Source organism: Symphalangus syndactylus, chromosome 8 (genome assembly GCF_028878055.3).
Source record: "Symphalangus syndactylus isolate Jambi chromosome 8, NHGRI_mSymSyn1-v2.1_pri, whole genome shotgun sequence".
NCBI classification, from domain to species: Eukaryota; Metazoa; Chordata; class Mammalia; order Primates; family Hylobatidae; genus Symphalangus; species Symphalangus syndactylus.
In genome coordinates, this window is record NC_072430.2 from 87,288,273 (window position 1) to 87,312,155 (window position 23,883).

At 38.6% G+C, this 23,883-nt stretch overlaps 1 protein-coding gene across 8 annotated transcripts in view; it reads left to right on the forward strand.

Annotated features, from left to right (window-relative positions):
• Nucleotides 1–888: 888 nt before the first annotated feature.
• Nucleotides 889–23,883, forward strand: part of NUP35 (nucleoporin 35) — an 89,755-nt gene continuing 66,760 nt past the window's right edge. For 4 of the 8 annotated variants that reach the window (XR_010122382.1, XR_010122381.1, XR_008659596.2 and 1 more), the window contains exons 1-4: nucleotides 1,564–1,676; nucleotides 5,464–5,634; nucleotides 7,612–7,739; nucleotides 10,765–10,822. Coding sequence is in view for 2 of the 8 variants with exons in the window: in XM_055289940.2 (XP_055145915.1) it covers nucleotides 1,637–1,676; nucleotides 5,464–5,634; nucleotides 7,612–7,739; nucleotides 10,765–10,822 (397 nt within the window). In the remaining 6 variants the exon portion in view is untranslated. Of the gene's footprint in view, nucleotides 1,010–1,542; nucleotides 1,677–5,463; nucleotides 5,635–7,611; nucleotides 7,740–10,764; nucleotides 10,823–23,883 lie in introns of those variants that run through there. The other 4 variants (XM_055289941.2, XM_055289940.2, XR_010122384.1 and 1 more) reach the window with 4 other exon arrangements.

Genomic DNA, 23,883 nt, shown 5'->3' on the forward strand with positions numbered 1-23,883 from the left:
GGATTGCTCTGTGTTGTGGGCTGACTACTACCCAAAGATATCCATACACTAAGCTTTAGAATCTGTGAATGATACCTTATATGGCAAAAGGTATTTTGAAGATGTGATTATTAACTTAATCACCTCTACTGGATATTGAAATAGATTATCCTGGATTACCTGGGTGAGTCCTAAATGTCATCACAAGGCTATGTGATGGCAGAAGCTGAACAAAGCAGTGTCAGACAGACCAAAGATGCTACATCATTGGCTTTGAAAAAGCAGGAAGGTGGCACAAGCTAAGAAATATAAGTGGCTTCTAGAAGCTTGAAAAAGCAAGGTAATAGATTCTCTCCTGGAGCCTCTATTAGAAGAGGCTAGTCCTTTTGGTACCTTGATTTTAGCCCCACAATACTCATTTTGGATTTTTGGCCTCCAGAACTACAAGAGATACATTTGTGCTGGTTTAGTTAACCGAGCTTGTGGTACTCCAATATGACTTTATCTGAACTTTACTACATCTGCAAAGACCCGATTTCCAAATAAGGTCATATTCATAAGTATGAGGGTTAGGACTTGAACATAAATTTTTGGGGGACACAATTCAATTCACACACCCATTTTCAAAAAGTCAATTCGATCTGTGAGTGGTTTTAAAATTTGATTTCTGCGAACCTACCATTTAATTCTGGAATTGTTACTGCCTCATTCCAAAGACAAAATTCTTCCTCCATTTGAGATTTTAGGAAGTCCTAGAAGAAATAGCTGAGCATGGGTGGATATTTTGGAAATAATCCTCATGGTATGGAACAGAGAACGTCCCCAGTTATACATATGTAGCACATTATTTTATAAAGTTAGTAATTAAGCAAAACTAAATCATATATTTTTATACACACATATGCAGAATATGTGTATGTGATTTACGTATGACTACGCCCTAAAGAAAAGCAGCAAAGTGAGGGGAGGTGGACGGCAGGGACGGCACATGCAGGAGCACGCAAGATTCCGCGGTGTGGAGGGTTCGTGGGTGCGTATAATTATCCTCCATTATTTACATGTGTACTTTATGCGTTCGTTAGCTATATTTTTGTATGTTTTAATATGCAACAAAACAGCCTATGAGTTATGCTTTAATGTAAAATTGTCTACATAACACAAAATTTAAAAGAAATGGCATACGGATAGTAGAAAACATGCTTTGAGAAAAAAGCGTCATGTACTAAGTCCAGAAATCGACACTGCAAAGAGGCACTAACTGTTTTCATCAAGCTGACTTTTCCAGGTGTTACTCAGAAAAGCTTACCGATGATAGAGCACTGGGTCAACTCACGCTAATTATGAAACCGTGAGTAAAATAATCTGTGCTTCTATGTAACTTAAGTACCAACAAATCAGGAAGCATTCCCGGATGAAAAGCATTCATAGAACCACACGCTGGTTCGCCACCTTCTCGGTGGAAAATCCCTTTTCGCGGAAATTCTCAGCGCAAAGACTTTGCCCTATTCCAAAACGGCTCCGGCGCCCACAACTTAAGCATAGCGCAGGTCCGGAAGTTACGCAACCCCATAAGGTAGCACGCCCTTACCCGTGGGGAGCGTTTCCGCCATTTTTGAAAATTGGGAAGGTCCTGGTTTTAAGTGTAGTTGCCGACGCAATGGCAGCCTTTGCCGTGGAACCTCAGGGGCCCGCGTTAGGTGAGTGAAATATTGCTTTTCCTTGCTGGCATTGCCATTCATACTCTGGGCCTGGAGGCGGGCAAGACTGAAAGGCAGTCGTCAGGCTCTCGTCTGCTGGTTTCAGTCGCGGAGGGGGAACCCTTGGGTGCCCCCAAGTTCCTAGTCGGTCCCCTACTCGACACATCGCCTCCATACTGCTACAAAGGTGGCGCCGGGAAGCTGTGGGCCCTGGGAGGGTGAAGAAAAGGCCGTCTGGCGGTGACTGAGCTGTGTTTGTGCCCCCACACGCCAGCCACGTTAGACTGGCCCATACCTTAACTTCCTTCTGATACCCGAGACGCGATGCTGGTTGCTGGATTCCCCGGTCCCCGGAAGTATCCCTGAGAGGAACTGACCGCGGTACACGTGGGTGGGCGGTGCCCTGAAGTGTGTGGGTGCAGTCCACTGCTTCTTGATCACCTGTGCTTCTAGTTCCTGTTTTGACTCCTCTCCCGGGCTTTGCCAAAGGAATCTTGTTATTAATGGAAGCTTGAATCGTGCAACATTTAATCAACCATGTGGTTGGTAATCATTGAGATATTGTCCCTAATAGCAAGCTAGGAGTTCGCACGATATTTCCCGCCTTTAATTGGGGAAAGTGACTCAAGTATTGTAGGAGGTATTTTTCTCTAATAAGTCACGATCTGAAGTTTTTTAAAGATTCATTCCCATTATTCATTGCGGAGCCTCGTTGAAATATGTCGTCTTTGAAAAAAATCTACCACTTAACAGCACGCGGATTCCTTTTTTTCCTGCTGAGTTTTGCGACTTGTGAGAATCGTCGAAAATTTTAGAACAGAAAATAAACCATCTTGCTGTCATAGAGACTTACCTGAAAAGTTAGGTTATAACTTTCTGAGCTTGGAAAAGAGCAAATGTGATATATATGGTGTAGAAAGAGTCTTTAGATTTGAAGGGTATGTAACGCTTGCCATGTTTGGTGTAAAATAAGTTCCTTTTGAGAACAGAGTAACTTGAACTGCTTTAGTCATAAAAAAACTAAATGCATAATGTCAATAATGCAGATACTCTGCATTAAAATTTATATACAGATGTCGTCTTGGTATTTATTTTTAATATATTTTAGAGATCAGAAAACTCTTCATTTCCAGTTCCAAATTTTTCTATTCAACAAAAACATTTTGGAGTGCATATTTATTGGGGTTACAAATGTGAGTAAACCAATCCCTGTATATTGCCTTGCCAGAAATCTGACATTAGCCAGTATTAATGTTCAGGTCCACATTTTGCAGATATTCCAGGTGCCCACTGGTGTAGTAAAACTAAGGGTTGACTTCAACAAACTGTGCTTGCTAAGTACGTATCTTTTAGGAGCACAGAATATTAAATGTAATTGAGGACATGCAGCATCTTTTCCTTAAGTTTGCTTTAGGTGAAATTTAGCCTGAGGGGTGGTTAGTGACAGTCCTGATTAAGAGCCCATTGTGCCCTCCTTCCTGTCTGGTGCTTTCTTTTTTCTTTTCCTTCCTTCTTCCCTCTCTCCCTCCCTCTTTTTTGACACAGGGTGTCGCCGTGTCACCCGGGCTGGAGTGCAGTTGTGCAATCTCAGCTCACTGCATCCTCCACCTCCGGGCTCAAGCAATCCTCCCACCTCCGGGCTCAAGCAATCCTCCCACCTCAGCCTCCCAGGGGCTGAGACCACAGGCGTGTACCGCCATGCCCAGCTACTTTTTGTATTTTTGGTAGAGACAAGATTTCGCCATTTTGTCCAGACTGGTCTCGAACTGAGCTCGAGCGATCCTTCCGCCTCGGCCTCCCAAAATCCTGGGATTACAGGCTTGAGCCTTCTACTGTGTCTGTATGTATCCAGATATATCAGAACTTTTCTTAAGCCAATTCTTACTTTATTTTGCTATAATTTTTTTTTCTTTTAGGGAGGGGGAGTGAATAGTGGATGTTACCAAAAACTTTGCATTTAATATGGTATTCTGAATATCTGTTAAGAATATGCTTTTGTTTAGACTTTTGGTTTGATTTTAGTGGATCTTCTTACGAAATATTTCTATAGTGCCATGTAACATGGTAACTAGCACTTTATAAAATAAATGCAATGTAATTAGAGTTTTTCACACCTTGTTTTAGCATTTGCTTTATCCATTTATTGAATTTTTTTTCATCTTTTATACCCTTGTTAATGTCTAGGCCTAGTATAATGGGAAATAAGAGGAAGACTAAATAGTTGGCAGCTTTTGGATATTAAGAAACAGATTTTTAAGACTGTCTAGAAGTTAAGTAATAGATAATAAAAAAACATACAAATAACATAGCAAACATTTGACCCTTCTGAGTGCAGTGAGTCACACTCAGGCTTGTCACCTAGTTGAAAATTATTTTCATAAGCAGAGATTGCAAATTCTACATTTATACTTTACTCAGTTTTTGCTATTATAAAATATTTGTAGAAAATAATAATTCATATTTATTGAGCACCTAACTGTATATCAGGTACCAGGTCAAGCTATACTTGCTGTAATTCTAACAAAAGCTGTGTTAGTGGATGCTAGCTATGGTTATTCCCTTTTGCTGAAAGAACTTGAACCCACATCTTTGACTCCATAGCCCATTGTTTTTCTTATTCTGCTATTTTGCTCTGAAATTAGAATTATATAGCTCACTCATCTTCATAAGGGAAATAATATCTACTCTATAGATTGTGAGGATTAATTTTGTATCAGTTGTGAGGTTTCAGTTCTCTTAAGTTGGCTTTATATTAGGGGGATAGTTAATGGCGATTCCTTAATTTTTTTTTTTTTTTTTTTTTAATAAAAAAGATGAGATCTCAGTGTGTTGCCCAGGCTGGTCTTGAACTCCTGAGCTCAAGTGATCCTCCTGCCTTGGCCTTCCAAAGTGCTAGGATTGCAGGCGTGCCGTCACCATGCCCAGCTGTGATTATTCTTGACTTAAACTAACGATTAAGAAAAAAGATACAAAAATAAGTTTTCAACTCTTTTCAACGTGTTTCTGAGTTAGGGTGCTAGTTATCACTGTTATTTTGTAAGTACTCTAATACATGCATGGTTACAGTTTTATCACAATAATGATGAACTTTTTATGGGGAAGAAAAAGAAACAATTTAGCAAGCTAAAGCCATTGTGTTTGATATGCTAAGACTTTGTATATATGAGTAGTGCAGCCTGTCCTTGTTTTCGGTTGTTACGTAGTCCAAACTGATTCGGAAATGGAAAGAACTTATTAGTGTGATTTTTAAACCCCTGAAATAATGTAAACAAAAATAGCTGTCACAGATTAATATTGTGATGCCAGGTGTAGTGGCTTCACGCCTTTAATCTCAGCACTTTGGGAGGCCAAGGCTGGTGGATCACCTGAGCTCAGGAGCTCCAGAGCAGCCTGGGCAGCATGGTGAAACCCCATTTCTACAAAAAAAAAATACAAAAATTAGCTGGGCGTGGTGCAGGCCTGTAGACTTAGCTACTGAGAGGCTGAGGAGGGGGGATCGCTTGAGCCTTGGAGGTGAAGATTGCAGTGAGCTGAGATTGCGCCTCTGCACTCCAGCCTGGTGACAGAGCGAGACTCCGACTCAAAAAAAGAAAAAAAAAAAGTGAATACAAGATAACTTTACATTTTTCTAGAAATATTTTTTGTGGCTTTTAAAATAATAAATTCAACTATGGTTCTATTATATCTAAAAGTTTTGATTAAATTTTCAAAATTATGTTAGATTCTTGCATGTTTTTGTCAGATACTGTAACAGAAAAGTCCTTAATTTATTTTTTGATTCATGTAGGATCTGAACCAATGATGCTGGGTTCACCCACATCTCCAAAGCCAGGAGTTAATGCCCAGTTCTTACCTGGATTTTTAATGGGGGATTTGCCAGCTCCGGTGACTCCACAACCTCGATCAATTAGTGGCCCTTCAGTAGGAGTAATGGAAATGAGATCACCTTTACTTGCAGGTAGGTGAATTGCTTAAAATAATTTTATAGACATGCTAGATACAGGGATGTCCAATTTTTTGGCTTCCCTGGACCACATTGGAAGAAGAATTGACTTGGGCCACACATAAAATACAGTAACTCTAATAATAGCTGATGAGCTAAAAAAAAAAAAAGAAAAAAAATGCAAAAAAAATCTTAAAATGTTTTAAGAAAGTTTACCAATTTGTGTTGGGCCACATTCAAAGCCATCCTGGGCTTCATGTGGTGTTCAAGCCATGGGTGGGACAAGCTAGTGCTAGAATTTTAAAAAGTGTAATGGTGCAGCATTCACCCTCATCAATACAGTCATTAATTAGAAAAAATTAAGCAATGTGTCTATTATAAAGCCAAGCTTTTATTTTAAGGCTCTTGGAATAGAGGTGTAAGTAGTATAAGCTATAATTCCTAGAGCCACTAAAATGTATTCTATGTTTTATTCATTCTAAGATGCCTTTGAATTGGCTTTTAAGTACCACTAGGAAAGATAACCCTAAATATGACACAATGCTAAGATGCCATTTTTTTGTAAAATTTCTATTTTGGAGATGTCAGAGTGTGGTAGGGGGAAGAGTGCCTCACAGAGTTGATGAAATACCATCATTTAGCTTCAACTGAATTCATTTAAAGTAATTCATTTTAAGATACAAGAATAGGAAATAATCGGTCAAAAGAAGTGTAACTTGAAGATGTAGATACGAATTCTGCCTTGAGTCTTAGTGAATTGAGATTCTCACATATAGCGTGTTTAAGGAAACTGGCGGGAGGTTTTATACACAGAATTTGTGATTGTCAGGGCAAAGTATTGTAAATGCAGCCTGTATTTATTACAGAACTCCTTTAGCAAAGAAATATTTTAAAAATGACTTCAAAGTTTTAACTGAGTAGTGAGAATTAGATACAGAAGTGTTGAATTCTAATTGTGAGCTAATAGCCTTTAGTAGTTGTTCAAGTGAAAACTCTTTTTACCTTAATTGCCCTTTAAAGTATTTTTGCTTTAAAATGGTTTATTATTTAGGATTTATCAGGGAGAATTATAAATTATATTTGAAGTAATTCTTTTAACATTAAACATTAAATTTCAAATGTGTTATTTTATTATGGTAGCCAACATATATTGATTGCTTATGAGCCTGGCATTATGCTAATCATTATTTTGTTAATCTTAAAGGGTAGGTAATAGTATCCCCATCTTTAAAAAGAGAAAACTGAGGCTAAATGCAATAAGTAATTTGCTGAAGCTCACTTGCTAGTAAGTGAGCGAGCACTATAAACCTCAGGTTAGTCTTATTCCATAGACTGTGCTCTAAATAGCTGAAGCTGTACAGTCCAGGCTCAGACCTTAGTCTTACCGATGGCCTGGGCTGCATCACTATTTGACATTGCATGTTCTCTGATCAATAAAGACATTTTTATGTCACAGAACTTGGTCCTTTTACTGCGTCTTTATTATGTACTTAAATATATTTCTACTGTGAGAAACATGAATGGGATCTACTTAATCTAGATAGTCAAACTCTACATTAGGGAATTATATTTATTCAGGAATCTACAGATTGGAGCTGTTTAGTACCTACTTTCAAGTGAGAAATGGGATCAAGTTTTGTATTTAAATGTTAAGCGTTTTGTAGAGTGAGCAAAAGTTACATGTGTTTTCTGAAAACTAAGATTTTCATTAACTGCTTACTCTGAATCCTTTTATTCGAAGTGCAGTCTGTGGATCAGCAGCATCGGCATCACCTGGGAGCTTATTAGAACTGTATAATCTCAGGCTTCACCCTACACCTTCTGAATCAGAGTCTGAATTTTAACAAGGTCCCCCGGTGACTGTTCAGCCTATTAAAGTTTGAAAAGAACTAGGAGACAAGATTTTAAGTCAGTATTTCAAAAATATAAATTTTAAAAATCTTACCAAAAAGATAGAAGAATCCTTTTTTTTTTTTTTTTTGTACACTGTAGGTGGGTCACCACCACAACCAGTTGTACCAGCTCATAAAGATAAAAGTGGCGCTCCACCAGTTAGAAGTATATATGATGACATTTCTAGCCCAGGACTTGGATCAACACCTTTAACTTCAAGAAGACAGGTAATATAAATACCCTTTTGATCCACAGTGAACAACATCATGGTTTTATGTGGCTGTTCAGTGAGAGTGAATACTTTGAAATGTTTCCCTGAAGTCTGTTTTAATGTAACTATGTTGCACAGAATAAGCATTAAACACATCATAGAATCTACTTAAATTGTGTTGATGATGAACTGTACTTAACAGTGTACAACTCTAGATTTTCTCTCATAGGTAATTCTCAGGTTTTTATAGGTATGCCTTATCCACCTGCCCATACCTCCAACCTGCTTAATACACATGTAGAATGTGATTATGGTTTAAATCATTCTGATTGTTTAAGAAGTTTAATATTTAATATTTAAAAATTATGTGAAAGAACAAATGAAAATTTAGAGTTTCATCTAGATCTAGGGCACTAGTCAGCTGAGAAGTAGAATGGACTTGTCTTTATTTTCTTCTTTTTTTAGGGTCCCCAACAGGGTCCTGCTCAGTTGCCCAGGCTAGAGTGCAGTGGCACAGTCATAACTCTGCAGCCTTGAACTCCTGGGTTTAACCAATCCTCCTGCCTCAACTGTCCTATTGGGATATAGGCATGTGCTGCTATGCCTGGCTAATTGTATTTTTTTTTTTTTTTGTAGAGATGAGGTCTTGCCGGATTCAGGTGATCCTCGCACCTTGACCTCTCAAAGCACTAGATTATAAATGTGAGCCACTGTGCCTGGCTGACTTTAAGTAGAAAATTTAGTAGCTTCATAGACAAAAGTGTTGTTTCCTATAATTATTGTGCTTAGTAGGACGTATAAACAAAGTTTATCAGTTAAGTTGATAAGTTCTTTATATAAAGATATGTCTGCTGTTTGCTTTAGATATATGTTTTATGCCTTTCTCTGAATTGTATTTAGTGAAGTTGAGAGTTCAAGAATATTAGAAAGCATTTTTCAGTGGATTCGTGCTGTTGATAGGCTTGATGTGGCTGGCATACTAGGCTTACTTGTCAAGTAAAGCAAAATTCATTCACTGTGGCAAACAGATTACTGTTTCTTCCCAACACTGCTAGACCCGCCTTCCTGTCCAACAGGAGCCACTAGCTAAGTGTGGCGGTTGATACTAGAGATATAGCCAGTCTTTATTGAGATATACTTTAAGTATAAAATACACACCAGAGTTTGGAGACTTGGAAAGAATGTAAGGTATCTTATTTTTTTATGTTGATTTCATATTGAAATGATAATGTTTTGGATGTGTTTGGCTAAATAAACTATTACTAAATTTCACCTGTTTGTACTTTTAAAATGTGCCTACTAGAAATGGTAAAATTACACGTATGGCATTTGTTGTTCCTAATGGATAGATACCCTGGTCTGGGATGGTTTTCTAAAGGTTGATAAGCAAAGCTTATGATTAGTTTGGTATGAAGGCTGGGCGTGTTGGTGCACGCCTGTAATCCCAGCACTTTGGGAGGCCGAGGTGGGCGGATTGCTTGATTTTTATGTATTTTTATTTATTATTATTATTTTTTGAGACAGTCTTGCTCTATCACCCAGACTAGAGTGCAGTGAAATGCTCATGCCCCACTGTAGCATCAACATCCTGGGCTCAAGTGATCCTCCCACCTCTTCTCCCTAGTAGCAGGGACTACAGACGTGCACCACCATGCCTGGCTAACTTTTGTATTTTTTGTAGAGACGGGATTTGTTCTGTTGCCCAGGCTGGTCTTGAACTCCTGAGCTCAAGTAATCCACCTTCCTTGGCCTCCAAAAGTGCCGGGATTACAGGTGTGAGCCACTGTGCTGGGCTTTGGGCAGATTGCTTGAACCCATGAATTTGAGATCAGCTTGGGCTACATGGCAAAACTCTGTCTCTACTGAAAATACAAAAAAAAAAAAAAAAATTGGCTAGATGTGGTGGTGTGTACTACAGTCCCAACTACTCAGAAGGCTGAGGTGAGACGATTGCTTGAGCCTGGGAAGCTCAGGCTACAGTGGGATGTGATCGTGTTACTGCACTCAGCCTGGGTGACAGAGTGAGACCCTGTCTCAAAAATAAACTAATAAAAATTAAAAAATTAAAAAATTGTTTGTTACAAGAACCACTGGCTTCTAAATTTGTTCAAGTTTTCATTACTTCTCTGATGATACAGACAAAGGCTTACAGATATTGCTGTATTCAAAATGTTTGAAAGACTCATGGGTCATAATTTATAGAGAATGTTTTTGATTTGAAAGTTGGTAAGAATATTATTGCTAGATTAGAGCCCAAATTAGTTATGCCCCCTGGAATTTGCTCAACCTTTTTCTAATCATGAAAGAGTTGGCATTAATAATTGAAGAATAAATTTTATATCTCTCCCAATGTTCTCTCAGCATTTAGTTCTGGTTGCTAAATGAAGCTATTTGAGATTTCCTTAGTTTAATTAGAATCTGTTTTAAAAAATCTTTATTGAGTTCTAGAGAGATTCTGTTCTCATTTATTGATTGGATATTGTCTTTGTTTTAGAAGGATTTTTAACTATTTTAATCCTTAATTTTCTTATATTTAAAGGAACTAAAATGGATAATTTGGAACTTTCTACTGGTAGTGGTAGAGATATGCTGTCTTTTATTGTTTAGACTGATTTGAATCTATAGTATTTCATGGTTTCTAAGTATCTGTTGAAAATCAAATTTTGTCACCCTTCTGTTTTTCTGTATGAACTTGGTCATTTAAAAAATTACCATTATCTCTGTTATTTCAAATATTGTACATTAGAAACTAAAAACAAATAGTTACCATGTCACGTTTTACAGAAGATAGTCTTTTTTTTTTTTTTTTTTTAACATAATATGACTTTTCTTATATTAAACAAATACTAAGGGATCTAGTAAATTTTAGGTTAATACTGTTTAACTTACGGGCAAAAAAGAGTGCCTTTGTACTTTGAGCTAATTAGAGGCATCTCCAGCACATGATAAAAATTCAATTATCCATTGAATGAAGCCTTTTTAACACTTACTGTATTTATGTTTGCATTTTTACCATAACACTTTCTTCTGTTTTTGTGTAGCCAAACATTTCAGTAATGCAGAGTCCTCTTGTTGGAGTTACATCTACTCCTGGAACAGGTAAGTGATTCTTTCTTTTTTTTTTTTTTTAAAAGACAGGGTCTGGCTCTGCTACCCATGCTGGAGTGCAGTGGTGTGATCATGGAGTAAACAACTCTGACACCAAATACTTCTCTATTCTTCAAATGAATTTAATGTAAGGTGTTTTTTGGTAACTGCCCAAATTCTTTATTTTAAATTTCAAACTTGGAGATTTTCCAAAATCTCTATAACTTCTTTCAGGAAGGAAATACTTTGTATATTGATTATTTTCTGAATCAAATCACCCTAAAGGTATGATGGGGTGAATATTCAGAATGTCTTTTTAAGAATTTGTGTACTTAATAGATGTTTGAAGTGTCTCCTTAGTTATTAAAACTTGTCAATAAAAAAGCCATTGCAATTGGGATGAAAAGGAGTAGTTAAGACACTGAATAATAAAGGTGTTTTGAGAGATGTTAATGCATAGTTATAAATCTAAATGCCATTGAATAGAAGCAACCACTAATTATATACCTAGTTTTTCTTTAAGATTAATGGCTTTTTAATAATCATCATTATCCTTAGCAGAGTTCTTCATATGTAGTCATATGTGTATAATCCCATCAAATGTTTATTCAGCAAATATTTGAGCACCTAACTATGTACTCTGGGAAATAGTAAACAAAATAGATATTCCCTGCCTTTATGGAACATACATTTATTTGCAGAATTTACATTTATAAACAAAGCAAGTAAATTATAAAGTTTGTTAGAAGGCATTGCATTTTGTGGAGGAAAAAATTAAGCAGCAAAGGGGGGAAGGGGGTGGAGACTTAGTGTTTTAAATAGGGTAATGTATTAGTTTTCTGTTGCTGCCATAACTACCACAAACATAAAAGTGGCTTAAACAATACAAATTCATTATCTGTCATTTCTGCAGGTCAGAAGTTTGAAATGGGTCTTGGTGGGCTAAAATCTACACATTGGCGGGGCTGTGTTCATTTGTGGAGGTTCTAGACAAAAATCTATTTTTCTTTTTTTTTTGAGATGGAGTCTTGCTCTGTCGCCCAGGTTGGAGTGCAGTGGCACCATCTTGGCTCACTGCAACCTCCGCCTGCTGGGTTCAAGTGATTCTTCTACCTCAGCCTCCCGAGTAGCTGGGATTACAGGTGCTTACCACTGCGCGTGGCTAATTTTTTTTTTTTTTTTTTTTTTTTGTATTTTTGGTAGAGATGGTGTTTCACAATCTTGGCCAGGCTGGTCTCGAATTCCTGACCTTGTGATCTGCCCGCCTCGGCCTCCCAAAGTGCTGGGATTACAGGCTTGAGCCACCGCGCCCGGCCGGCAATAATCTATTTTCTTGCCTTTTCCATTTCTAGAGGCTACTTACTTTTTTTGGCTTGTGGTTCCCTTCCTCCATCTTCACAGTCAGCAACTTCGTAACTCTCTGACCATTCTTCTGTAGTCACATCTCCCTCTCTCTTTTAAAGACCCTTGTGAATACATTGGGCCCTTCTAGATAATCTAGGATAATCTTTGTATTTTAAGGTCAGTTGATTAGCAGCCTTAATTCCACCTGCAACCTTAATTCCCTTTGCCATGTAATGTAACATTCACAGGTTCCAGGGATTAGGTCATGGACATCATTTGGGGACCTACCCAGCATATTCCACCTACCACTGATAGTTAGGGGACAAGTAAACTTTACTCAAAAGTCTGTAAGTGAGGGAGGTAGGGAGTAGTATTCTAGAAGGAGGGAACAGTGTGTCTGGGGTGTTCAAAGAAGAATAAGGGGACAGTGACTGAAATGGAGTAAGTGAGGGGGAGAATAGAAAATGAGGTCAGAGAGGAGAGGTAATGGGGGCAGAAGTATTACAGGGCCCTGTAGGTTATTGTCACAATTGGTCTTTACCCAGAAAAGGTGGAAGACATTAAGGGTGAGACTGTTTCTGGGTTCAACTAGTTTGGGAGTAAAAATTAGAAGCAAGGAGACAAGTTAGGAGGCTACTTGTAGCAATCTAGGTGAGAGATGATAGTGATAGAAAAAGAAGGCAGGCAAGAAGGAAAAGAATACAATAACAGGGAAAGATGGAACATAAGAAACAATAGCAAGACAGTAGATTTTAAACTAAGCAAATCAGGCATGTACCTGTAGTTCCAGCTACTCGGAAGGCTGAGGCAGGAGGATTGCTTGAGCCCAGGAATTCGAGGTTGCAGTGAGCTGATTTTGTCACTGCACTCCAGCTTGGGTGACAGAACAAGACCCTATCTCTAAAAAAAAAGTAAATAAAAATTAAAAAAAAAACACCAAAAAAACTAACCAAATTAACAATTATGTAAAATGTCTTAAACACTCTGGTTAAGGCAGGTATTGTCAGAATGGATAACAAAAGGAACACCCAATACAAATTGGATCCTTTGAATCCTCCAAGTCTGAATTTCTTGAGGTAGTCTGTGAGCACTCATTGGCCGTGTCTTTAAAGTCTACATTTCTAGTAAAATGTTCTTCGAGGAAACTTAGTCATTTTCTTTTCTTTTTTTTTTTTTTTTTTTTTTTGAGATGGAGTCTCGCTCTGTCGCCCAGGCTGGAGTGCAGTGGCGCAATCTCAGCTCACTGCAAGCTCCGCCTCCCAGGTTCACGCCATTCTCCTGCCTCAGCCTCTCTGAGTAGCTGGGACTACAGGCGCCCGCCACCACGCCCGGCTAATTTTTTTGTATTTTGAGTAGAGACGGGGTTTCACCGTGGTCTCGATCTCCTGACCTCATGATCCGCCCGCCTCGGCCTCCCAAATTGCTGGGATTACAAGCATGAGCCACCGCGCCCGGCCGAAACTTAGTCGTTTTCTATCATGATGCTCAGAATTCTTCCAGCCTCTACCCACTGCCTGATTTCTAAAGCCATTTCCACATTTTTAGTTGTGTGTTAACAGCAGCACCTGACTTGTACCAAAATCTGTACTAGTTTTCTGTAGTTGCCGTAACAAATTACCACAAACTTAGTGGTTTAAAACAATACATGTATTATCTTCTAGTTTCTAGAGGTCAGATATCTGGGCTGTTGCTTAGAGCTCAGGTGTCAACAGGGCTGTGTTTCTCTCTGGAGGCCTTGGGTATGAATCTGCTTCCAAGCTCCTTCAAGTTGTTGGCAGAATTTAGTTCTGTGTGGTTATGGGAATGAATGAGGTCCCTCTCCTTGCTGGCTGTTACCTTAAGATCGTAACTTCTAGAGGCTGCCCTCACTCCTTGGCTCATGGCTCTCCATCTTCCATCTTCAGATATAGCAATGGCAGATCAAGTCTTTTGTTATGCTTCATATCTCTCTAACTTTACTTTTCTGCCTTCTCCTGGTGATTAGAGCTCATTTGATTATGTCAGGCCCATGAGGATAATCTGAGATAGTTCCTTATTCTAAAGTCAGCTGAGTAGTAACCCTAAGTGCATCTGCAAAGTTCCTTCACAGCAGTACCTGGATTGGTTGATTGGATTACCAATCAGTCAAACCAGGGGACAGAAATCTTGGAGGCTTCTTTAGGCTGGGCGCAGTGGCTCATGCCAGTAATCCCAGCAGTTTAGGAGGCCGAGGAGGGCAGATCACTTGAGGCCAGGAGTTTGAGACCAGGCTGGCCAACATGGGGAAACCCTGTCTCTAGTAAAAATATAAAAATTAGCCAGGTATGGTGGTGCACGCTTGTAATCTCAGCTACTTGGGAGGCTGAGGTAGGAGGATCATTTGAACCTGGGAGGCAGAGGTTGGAGTGAGCTGAGATCGAGCCACTGCACTCTAGCCTGGGTGACAGAGTGAGACTTTGTCTCCAAAAAACAATAAATCTTGGAGGCCTTTTCTTTTTTTTTTTTTTTTTTTTTTTTTTTTGAGACGGAGTCTCGCTCTGTCGCCCAGGCTGGAGTGCAGTGGCGCAATCTCGGCTCACTGCAAGCTCCGCCTTGGAGGCCTTTTTAGAAGTCTATCTACTGTGTATGTCATGATCAAACATCTAGAATGTCACCCTAATCTTTTCAGCCACATAACTGAGGTTGAATGTGTAGGAAAATGAGTTCTGAACAGCCTTAAGCTGATCAAACTGTAACAAATAGGTGGATGATGATGCTTTGTCACACACAGAAATAGTGACTATTCAGTTATTTGAGTCATGCCAGGTGCCACTGGCTCACGCCTGTAATCCCGAGGCAGGTGGATCACTTGAGTCCAGGAGTTTTGAGACCAGCCTGGGCAACAGAGTGAGATGCCTGTCTCTACAAAAAAAATTAAAAAATTAGCCTGGCATGGTGGCACACACCTCTAGTCCGAGCTACCTCGGAGGCTGGGGTTAGGAGGATCACTTGAGCCTGGAAAGTCAAGGCTGTAGCGAACAGTGATCACACCACTGCATTCCAACCTGGGTGACAGAGTGAGACCTTGTTTCAAAGAAATAAAATAATTGAGTCAGTAAGTGACCCCAGGGACATTGAAAATCCAAAAACAGGGCTGGGTGTGGCATGATGGCACATGCCTATAATTCCAGCGCTATGGGAGGTCAAGGTGGGAAGACTGCTTGAGGCGGGGAGTTTAAGGCTGCAGGCAGCTGTAATTGCACCACTGCACGTCAGCCTAGGTGACAGTGAGACCTCAAAGAAAAAAAAATGTAAAAACACATAATGTTAAGTAATGTTTTACATTTTAGCGGCTCTCTTAGTTGACTGAAAAGCATACATTTTAATTTTCCTACTGTTGTCAAGTAGAAAAGCACAAGATTAATGTTAATAAATATCTTTTTGTTAACTTATTTTTTTTTCTAATATAGTAACTTCTGTGAGGTTTTGTAATTGTAGAAACTATATATGAAAATACAAGAGCTGTGATAGGAAAAATACCTATCATGAATTGGCCACTGGGAGCCACTGCTGCTTCTACTTTGAGCTTAAGGAATTTACGTATAGAAAGTCTTAATGGGACATAAGTGACAAAGAATATTTTTTAAAAGATGACAAGGTGTGGAGACCTATCATGTATGGCCAATGATAGGCAAGAAATAGAGAAAGAGAATTGACAGGAAAATTGAGGGGAAAACCTAGATTTTTCATTTAGAGCTATATATATATATTTTTTTAGCTCCTGTATTTAGTGTTAAGTGAAGTTTTTTTTGGATGATTAGTAAATCTTAGCTTTCTGAGATTGGCAGCTTTTATAAAGAGATGTCATGGGATATAATGGCATGACTGCCACTTTATGCTTAGATTGTTTTCTACATCCAATAAAGAGGTTGGTGGGTTTATTTTATTTTATTTTTTAAACGTTCTGTAACTGATGTTAAGATCTTTTTTAGAATATTATTTCTGGTGCAGGAAAACATTGGTCATAAGTCAAAATAGGAAATCTGGATTAAAGAATATAAGAAACTCTTAGTCATGGTATATTACTGCCCCTGGTAAAGAACATTGAATGTATTTGCTCTACTTTCCCCATCCTCATCCCTCAATATTTTTTTCTGCTGCAATTTAAGTTTTCTTCTGCTTTTCTTCTTCCTTTATATTTTTTATTACTTTTTTTCTTGAGAAGTTCTTTCACTTATATATTAGCTCTCTTCCAAAATGGTAGGTCACTAGTTAATTAACTAGAATCAATATTTGTGTTAGCATATTGTTAACAGGTTAAGTGTGATATTAAGTGATAGTAGCACTTTATGGCTGCTTTTGTTGATGCAAGGACCTCAGAGTTTTGATAGTGTTCCTGGAAGTGGGGGCCAAAAGGGACTCTTCTTTTTCTGGTTTGGGTTAGGCATTCCTTACATGTGTTCCTTTTAAAGCTCTCTCTGCTTGGCTGTCATCTGTCTTTATTACTTGATTATGAACTCCTTCGAGACAGAGATTTTTCCTGTGTCTTCAGTGTTTACCCATTTCAGAGCTGGGTACAAAGGGCCTAACATTAATCCTGTGCTTTTCCACTTGACAACAATAAGAAAATTAAAATACATGCTTTTCAGTAGACTAAGAGAGCTGCTAAAATGTAAAACATTACTTAACATTATGGTTTTGCATTTCTTTATTTTTTATTTTTTTTGAGAAAAGATCTCGCTGTCATCCAGGCTGGAGTGCAGTGGTGCAGTCATAGCTCCTTGCAGCCTTAAACTCCCAGGCTCAAGCAGTCCTCCCACCTCGACCTCCCATAGTGCTGGAATTATAGGCATGTGCCACCATGCCATACCCAGCCCTTTGTAAATGTTTGTTGACTAAATAAATATATTGATGGATATAAGCTGTAGAGAGTTGAATGGTGGCCTCCATACAATATGTCCACATCCTAATCACTGGAACCTGTGACTGTTAACTTACATATGATTGAGTTAAGGATTTTCAGAGGGGAGACTCTGAAGGAGAGTCTAAAGAGTTAAGGAGGGAAGGGGAGAGGATCCTGGATTGCCTGGATGGTGCCTAAATCAAATCACAAGGGTCCTTGTAGATAAGAGGCAGAAAGAAATTTGAAACTGAAGAGGAAGAGAAACATAGAGGAGAGAGAAGGTGATATTCAGAAGGGGGCAGAGATTAGAGTGTTTCCAAAGCATGCTATGAGTCACCAAAAGGTGGAGGAGGCAAGCAGTAGATCCTTCCTTAGAGTCTGCAGCAGGCATGCCATCTTGCCAACAACGTAATTTTGGACTTTGGGCCTCTAGAACTTGTGAGAGAATAAATTTCTGTTTTAAACCATCCAGTTTGTGGCAATTTGTTACAGCAGCCACAGGTAACTAATATATGTAAATATTGTTTTGAGACAATGACATTCCAACACCAGTATCCAATACCAAATAAGAGGATTGGAGTATTGTCATCCAACTTGGCAAGGCATGACTTTTCTTTAATAATACTGAATAAAAACTATCCTTATTCTAGACTGTGTAGCTTCTTATTGCTGCTGAACCAATTATCACAAATTAATATCTTAAAACAACACAAATTTATTGTGTTACGGTTATGGAGGTCAGAAGTCTGAAGTAGGCCTCAGTGGACTAAAATCAAGATGTTAGCAGGACTGCATTCCTTTCTGGAGGCTCTAGAGGAGAATTTTTTTTTTCTTTTCTAACTTCTTGTAGAGGCTGCCCACATTCTTTCGCTTATGTCCCCCTACCATCTTCAGAACCACCAGTGTCCAGTGAGTGTTCCTACATTATTCTTTTCCTTTCCTCTTCCCCTTTTAAGGACCTTATTGGTTATATTGGGCCTATTTGGATAATTTATTTTTATAATCACCAAAATTTTATTTATTCTCATGTCAGATTAACTATGCTACCATTGAGTGGTCTCTAGTTACTGTGGTGGCAATATTTATGTTTTAGTCAAAATAATAAATTCAGATGGTTTTAGAAAATTAAATAGAACTTACTGTAATCCCAGCACTTTGGGAGGCCAAGGCGGCTAGATCACCTGAGGTCAGGAGTTCAAGATCAGCCTGGCCAACATGGTGAAACCCCATCTCTACAAAAACTACAAGAAATTAGCCAAGCATCGTGGTGGGCACCTGTGATCCCAGCTACTCAGGAGACTGAGGCAGGAGAATCACTTGAACTGGGGAGGTGGAAGTGGCAGTGAGCCGAGATTGCACCACTGCACTCCAGCCTGGGCAACAAGAGCAAAACTCCGTTCCAAAAAAAAAGGAAAAATAACATGGTGAAACCCTGTCTCTACTAAAAATACAAAAAATTAGCTGGGCGTCGTTGCAGGCGCCTATAGTCCCAGCTACTCAGGAGGCTGAGGCAGGAGAATGGCCTGAACCCGGGAGGCGGAGCTTGCAGTGAGCTGAGATCGCGCCACTGCACTCCAGCCTGGGAGACAGAGCGAGACTCCGTCTCAAAAAAAAAAAAAAAAAATAGCATTCTGTTCTTTCATAGCTAAAATGTCCTGGCAGTGAGGTTAATAGCAGTCTTTTTTATTCTTGCTCTTATTGTCTCGTCTCTTCTAGTTCTTGGTATTTTTTTTTCACCCCTCTATCATTGCTGGTGAGCAAATGTTTGTCAAATGAGGCATTAAAAGCTATTTGGAATAAGTGTGTGCGTAAGGTTCGGTATTGGCAGCAGGGTAGAATTGATGGAGAGAAGCTGTTTTATATCTTACTGGGCTTCACTTTTAAGTGTTCCCAAAGAAGAATCTTTTATACTCAGCCTTAATGCCTAAGCTGGTGTTCTGAATATGGGCAGGGGCAAGTCTCCTTTTCAATGTGCAGATTTTCACTTAATCTCCTTACGGTTGTCTTCTGCTGTCAGACTCATTGAGTTTTGAGCTGTTTAGGTTCCTTTTCTCCAGAGACAAAATCTTTGGTCTTTTGAGGGTGGATTGGGAAAGTGACAGTTATCTGGCTGCCTGGGATAAGGAGAGGCCTGGCCTCTAAGCCCTTATTATATACTTTACACTAGTTTTCCTTAAGTTCAGCCAGGAGTTTTTCACAGTATCATTGGTCCCCAAAACCTGATACTTTTTTAGAGTGTCTGTCAGTAGGTGTTTGCGAGGGATTATAAGTGAATACAGGGTTCAGTTCACCATGCTTGATTGGACATTGTACCATTCAATATGCTTTTTCGGTACAATGTGTGTGCTATACTGCAAAGTCTGATTAAACAGTCCCTTATAAGATTATCCTTACTTCAGATACTAGCTGTTAAGTTTGGGACGATCGCTTTAGACCAGCTGTCTATAAATTAAGAGGTTCCCAAGGCTGCTTGTAATGTTTGGTAGTTTACTAGAAAGACTCACAACCCTACTGAAAGTGCTGTACTCATGGTTACGGTTTTATTACAGCAAAAAGAAACAAATTAGAGCCAGCCAAAGGAAGACACATAAGGCGGCGTTGGAAAGGGTTCCAAATGTGAAGCTTCCTTTCCACTGTCTTCAGGGAGATGTGTTATCCTCCCAGTGTCAATGTATGGCAACATACATGGAGTGCCACCAACTAGGGAAGCTCACCGGAGCATCTATGTCCACAGATTTTATTGGAGTTTCATTACATAGGCATGATTGAATTACCAATCAGGTGGTTGAGTTCAGTCTCCAGTCTTCCTCCTCTCGTTGAGCAGAGACCAAATTCCTTATTACATATTGTGCTACTTTGTTTCATGATAAGAAGTTAACACTGCCAGGAACCTCTTTTTTCCAAGTTTCATTTGGCTCATATCTGTTTAAAATTTACTAGTCTTTTAATCTCTTTTGTTTTCATTTAGGTTAGTGGTCTATTTTGAAATAATTGAATCTTTCTTTTAATTGAAGATATTTTCATAAAGGATAATAAAGTCTTTTGCCCTCTTCTTTAATCCAGTCTTAGGAGTGTTTGAATAGTGATTTACTCAGGGAGACACATTGCAGTCCGATTTGATGTGGTTTGATAGGCACACTTTATTGTCATCTTACAAAGCATGGCATGTGGGCACCAGAAGTCTGATTGAAAGGAAGTAAAATCAGTGGAGCAATTAAACATTAACTAGGTGGGGGGCAATTATGCTAAAGTTATGTAAATAGTTTTAGATTATGTATAAGTAATTATATTTTTCAGAGTAGTTGACAGGGCAAAAATTAGATTGCTTATTCGTTTGAGACTTATTTTTGATTTGTTTTATTTTTAAAGGTTGTAATGGTTGTCACAATTCGAACCTTCATTTAATTTCTTGCTTGAAGGTTATTACATGATGTAGCATAACTAAATTTTGTCTTCTTAATGGTAATACTTGTAGACTGTAGAAAATTTGGATTGGCTTCAGATTAAATGCCTTTTACTGTCCTTGGTTTGTTAATGGAATGGCTTTGTAGTAACTAAAATTAGTTAAGAGTACCTTTTGTATAAATATATGCTTCCATTTACTAAAGCAATAGTTGGTAACTTAGTTGATAAGTAGATTCTTAAATGTATAACAGCACTTGTCAAAGTGGGATGTTTCATTTTAAATCAGACTTATTTTAGAAATATATTGAACAAGTTGAGTATTCTTTATCAGAACTGCTTAGAACCAGAAGAGTTTCAGATTTTGGAATATTTGCATTATACTTAACAGTTGAGCACTGAAAATCTGAAATTTCCTTTGAGTGTTATGCTGGTGCTCCAAAAGTTACAGGTTTTGGAACATTTTGGATTTTGTATTTACAGATTTGGGTTACTCAGCCTATACCTATGAAATGCTTCTGTGGTGATGAGGGAAGTAAATTGTTAAATGTATTATAGGATGATGTACTTTAGTATTCCTCCACATGTACCCCGTACATTTGTACAAATAAAAAGATATCCAGTATAGTTGAAGATTACCTGAAAGAGAAGTTTAAAAAGTTTAATAAATATTACTTAGTTATTACATCTATAATGAACCTTAACACAAGACTTAGGTGTTACTCCAAAAATAAAATGGGACAATAGACAAGAACTTAAAAAAGTTAACTGTTGTTAGTAATACATAACTTCAATTACAGCACAAATATTAATTTATAAAGTCAAGTCTAAAAGACTTCTAGGAATGATGTCCATGTCTTGCCTCCAAATGATATCAAAACAAAACTACAGCCTGGACAGGATCAAAAGAGTTATCAAGTAAAAACTACAATGCAACAATATCATTCTAACTGAAGAGAAAAAATATAATCACTTAAGAATTTCAAAAATCTGCTGGGCATTGTAGCTCACTCTTGTAATTGCAGCACTTTGGGAGGCCAAGGCAGGTGGATCAGCTGAGGTCAGGAGTTTGAGACCAGCCTGGCCAACCTGGTGAAACCTCGTCTCTATAAAAATACAAAAATTAACTGGGTGTCGTGGCACACACCTGTAATCCCAACTACTCCAGAAGCTGAGACAGGAGAAACACTTGAACCCAGGAGGCGGAGGTTGCAGTGGGCTGAGATTGCGCCACTGCACTCCAGCCTGGGCAACAGAGTGAGACTCTGTCTCAAAAAAAAAAAGTATTTCAAAAATCTTACTTCTTTAGGGTTGCTAAACAATTTGAGTTCCTAGACTCCTTTGTTTTTTTTTTTTTTTTTTTTTTTTTTGAGACGGAGTCTTGCTCTGTTCCCCAGACTGGAGTGCAGTGGCGCAATCTCGGCTCACTGCAAGCTCCGCCTCCCGGGTTCACGCCATTCTCCTGCCTCAGCCTCCCGAGTAGCTGGGACTACAGGCGTCCGCCACCACGCCCAGCTAATTTTTTTTTTTTGTATTTTTAGTAGAGACGGGGTTTCACCGTGTTAGCCAGGATGGTCTCGATCTTCTGACCTTGTGATCCGCCTGCCTCGGCCTCCCAAAGTGCTGGGATTACAAGCTTGAGCCACCGCGCCCAGCCCCTAGACTCCTTTGAATTCAAATTTAGAAACTAGAACTAATCTAATTTAACCTATTAATGTAAACTTTCCTTTAGGAAAAATATTTTTCAGATCACCTCACATCTATTAAGCTTATTAAAGAATATATTTTATCGAGAACACTATTCTAGACCTTACTAGACAACAAGATGTTCAAATAGTAGTGCTATTTTGAGTTCTGCAGATCTCCAAACTGCTTTCTGCTGAGGCTGAACTAATTTACACTCCCACCAACAGCATATAAGGGTTCCCTCTGCAGCCTCATCAACATTCTTACATTCTTAGTTTTTGACTTTTTTTTTTTTTTTTTGAGTTGGAGTCTCACTGTCACCCAGGCTGGAGTGAAGTGGCACGATCTTGGCTCACTGCAACCTCTGCTTCCCGGGTTTGAGCGATTCTCTTGTCTCAGCTTCCCGAGTAGCTGGGACTACAGGCACCCACCACCACGCCTGGCTAGTTTTTGTATTTTTAGTAGAGGTGGGGTTTCCTCATGTTGTCCAGGCTTGTCTCGTCCTGACCTCAGGCGATCCAAACGCCTCGGCCTCCCAAAGTGCTAGGATTTCAGATGTGAGCCACTGCGCTTGGCCTATTTTTTGACTTTTTAATAGTAGCCATTTCTATTGGTGTGAGATGGTATCACATTGTGGTTTTGAATTGCAGTCTCTGATGATTAGTGACATTGAACATTTTTTCATGTTTGTCGGTCACCTGCATGTCTTCTTTTGAGAAGGGCCTGTTCATGTCCTTTACCCACTTTTTAATGCTTTTTTCTTGTTAATTTAAGTTCCTTACAGATTCCTTTGTTGAATGCATACTTTGCACATGTTTTCTCCTATTCTGTAGGTTGTCGATTTATTCTTTTGATGGTTTCTTTTGTGTACAGGAAGTCATTAGTTTAATTAGGTCCAACTTGTCAATCTTTGTTTTTGTTGTATTTGCTTTTGCGATATTAGTCATAAAGTCTTTGCCTAGGCCAATGTCCAGAAGAGGTTTTTCAAGGTTTTCTTTTAGAATTTTTGTAGTTTGAGGTCTTACATTGAAGTCTTTAATTCATCTTGAGTTAATTTTTTTGTATGGTGAGAGGCAGGCTGCATATGGCTAGCTAGTTTTCCTTGCACCATCTGTTGAATAAGGCATCCTTTATCCATTCTTTATTTTTGCCAACTTTGTTGAAGATCCATTTTTTCTGGGTTCTCCATTCTGTTTCATTGGTCTGTGTGCCTATTTTTGTACCAGTACCATACATACTGTTTCGATTACTGTAGTCCCATAGTTTGAAGTCAGGTAATATGATGCTGCTGCCTTTGTTCTTTTTGTGTAGGATTGCTTTGGCTATTTGGGCTCTTCTTGCTTCCCTGTGAATTTTAGAATAGTTTTTTATAATTCTATGAAAAATGATGTTGGTTATTTGATAGGAATTGTGTTGAATTCCTTTGGGCAATATGGTCATTTTAATGATACTGATTCTTCTAATCTATGAGCATGGAATGTTTTTCCATTTGTATCATCTGTGATTTCTTTCATCAGTGCTTTGTAGTTATCCTTGTAGAGATTTTTCACCTCCTGGGTTAGATGTATTCCTAGGTATTTTAATTTTTTTTTTTTTTTGGTATGTGGCTATTGTAAATGGGATTACATTTTTGATTTGGTTCTCAGCTTGAATGTTATTGGTGTATAGAAATGCTACTGATTTTTGTGAATACTTTTTTAAGCACTTGCTTATGAGTGAGCATATGTGATGTTTGTCTTTCTGTGCCTGGATTGTTTCACTTAAGATACTGACTTCCAGT